Genomic DNA, 958 nt, shown 5'->3' on the forward strand with positions numbered 1-958 from the left:
CGATCTGCGCTCCACATCTTCGGCCTCACTTCGGAGATCGATGCGTCCGTATCGGACAACGCGCTGGAAATCCCCAATCTTTCATCACAGGTGGAGACGAACCTCACGCAGAAGTTTCGTAGCAGGATCAAGCCAGTTCGATTCGGGTCTGCGTTCGGCTGCCGGCGGCTTGAGGACCACCAGCACGGCGACTGCAGGGTTTGCTTGGCCAGATTCGAGCCGGAGTCGGTGGTGAATCGGCTCCCCTGCGGTCATCTGTTCCATCAGAGCTGCGTGGAGCGGTGGATCGAATACAGAAACAACACCTGTCCTCTCTGCCGCTCCCACCTTCTTCCTGCAGACAATTTAGGGCAGCAGAACTCAGTGTTTGTCAGTGGGGCGCGCCCTCAGCTGTAGGGATATTGTACAGGGGAAGGTGAGTTGGGTTTTAAGTGGGGCTTAGAGAAGGGTAATGGAGTGATGGCGCTGCTTATGTTATCCCTCGCTCTTCTTTTTCTTCTTCGCTGTGTATATTGGGATTGCTTTTGTGAATCTGTTGCTGATAATGCCTGAATCTGTTGTTTGTTTTCTCGATTTAGCCGAGTTTTAATTAATTGCTTGATTTTAAATAATTTTCTTTATAATCATTTACTTAAAATCTTAATTTCCTCTTATTTAAAATTAACTTCTATTATATCAAATTTTAGCAAAACCTTCCTATCTATGTAAAGTTCATTCTTCCTCTATTTCAAACAAAAAAGCCATACACAATTTCTTACGGGGAAGTAAATAATAATTTAAGTTTAAATACCAAAAATTAAATTGTAAATAAATAAGCAAATAAACTAACTTTAATTACATTAAAATGATAAACAAAAGAATATGATCAATTTTTGATAAAATAAATTTTATATCACAACAAAAAATGATACGTGGAAATGATTACTTTAAGAAGAAGATATGGAGAATAAATTATTTT

At 40.1% G+C, this 958-nt stretch overlaps 1 protein-coding gene across 1 annotated transcript; it reads left to right on the forward strand.

Moving 5' to 3' along the window:
- Positions 1-3: 3 nt before the first annotated feature.
- On the forward strand, positions 4-577 carry LOC110034773 (probable E3 ubiquitin-protein ligase XERICO; the record flags this gene model as incomplete). Its single annotated transcript, XM_020739015.1, has 1 exon — positions 4-577. A coding segment is annotated over one exon (393 nt), but the record flags the coding sequence as incomplete, so codon positions are not given.
- Between the last annotated feature and the right edge of the window lie 381 nt (positions 578-958).

This window comes from Phalaenopsis equestris, unplaced genomic scaffold, assembly GCF_001263595.1.
Source record: "Phalaenopsis equestris unplaced genomic scaffold, ASM126359v1 Scaffold193250, whole genome shotgun sequence".
Classification (NCBI taxonomy): Eukaryota; Viridiplantae; Streptophyta; class Magnoliopsida; order Asparagales; family Orchidaceae; genus Phalaenopsis; species Phalaenopsis equestris.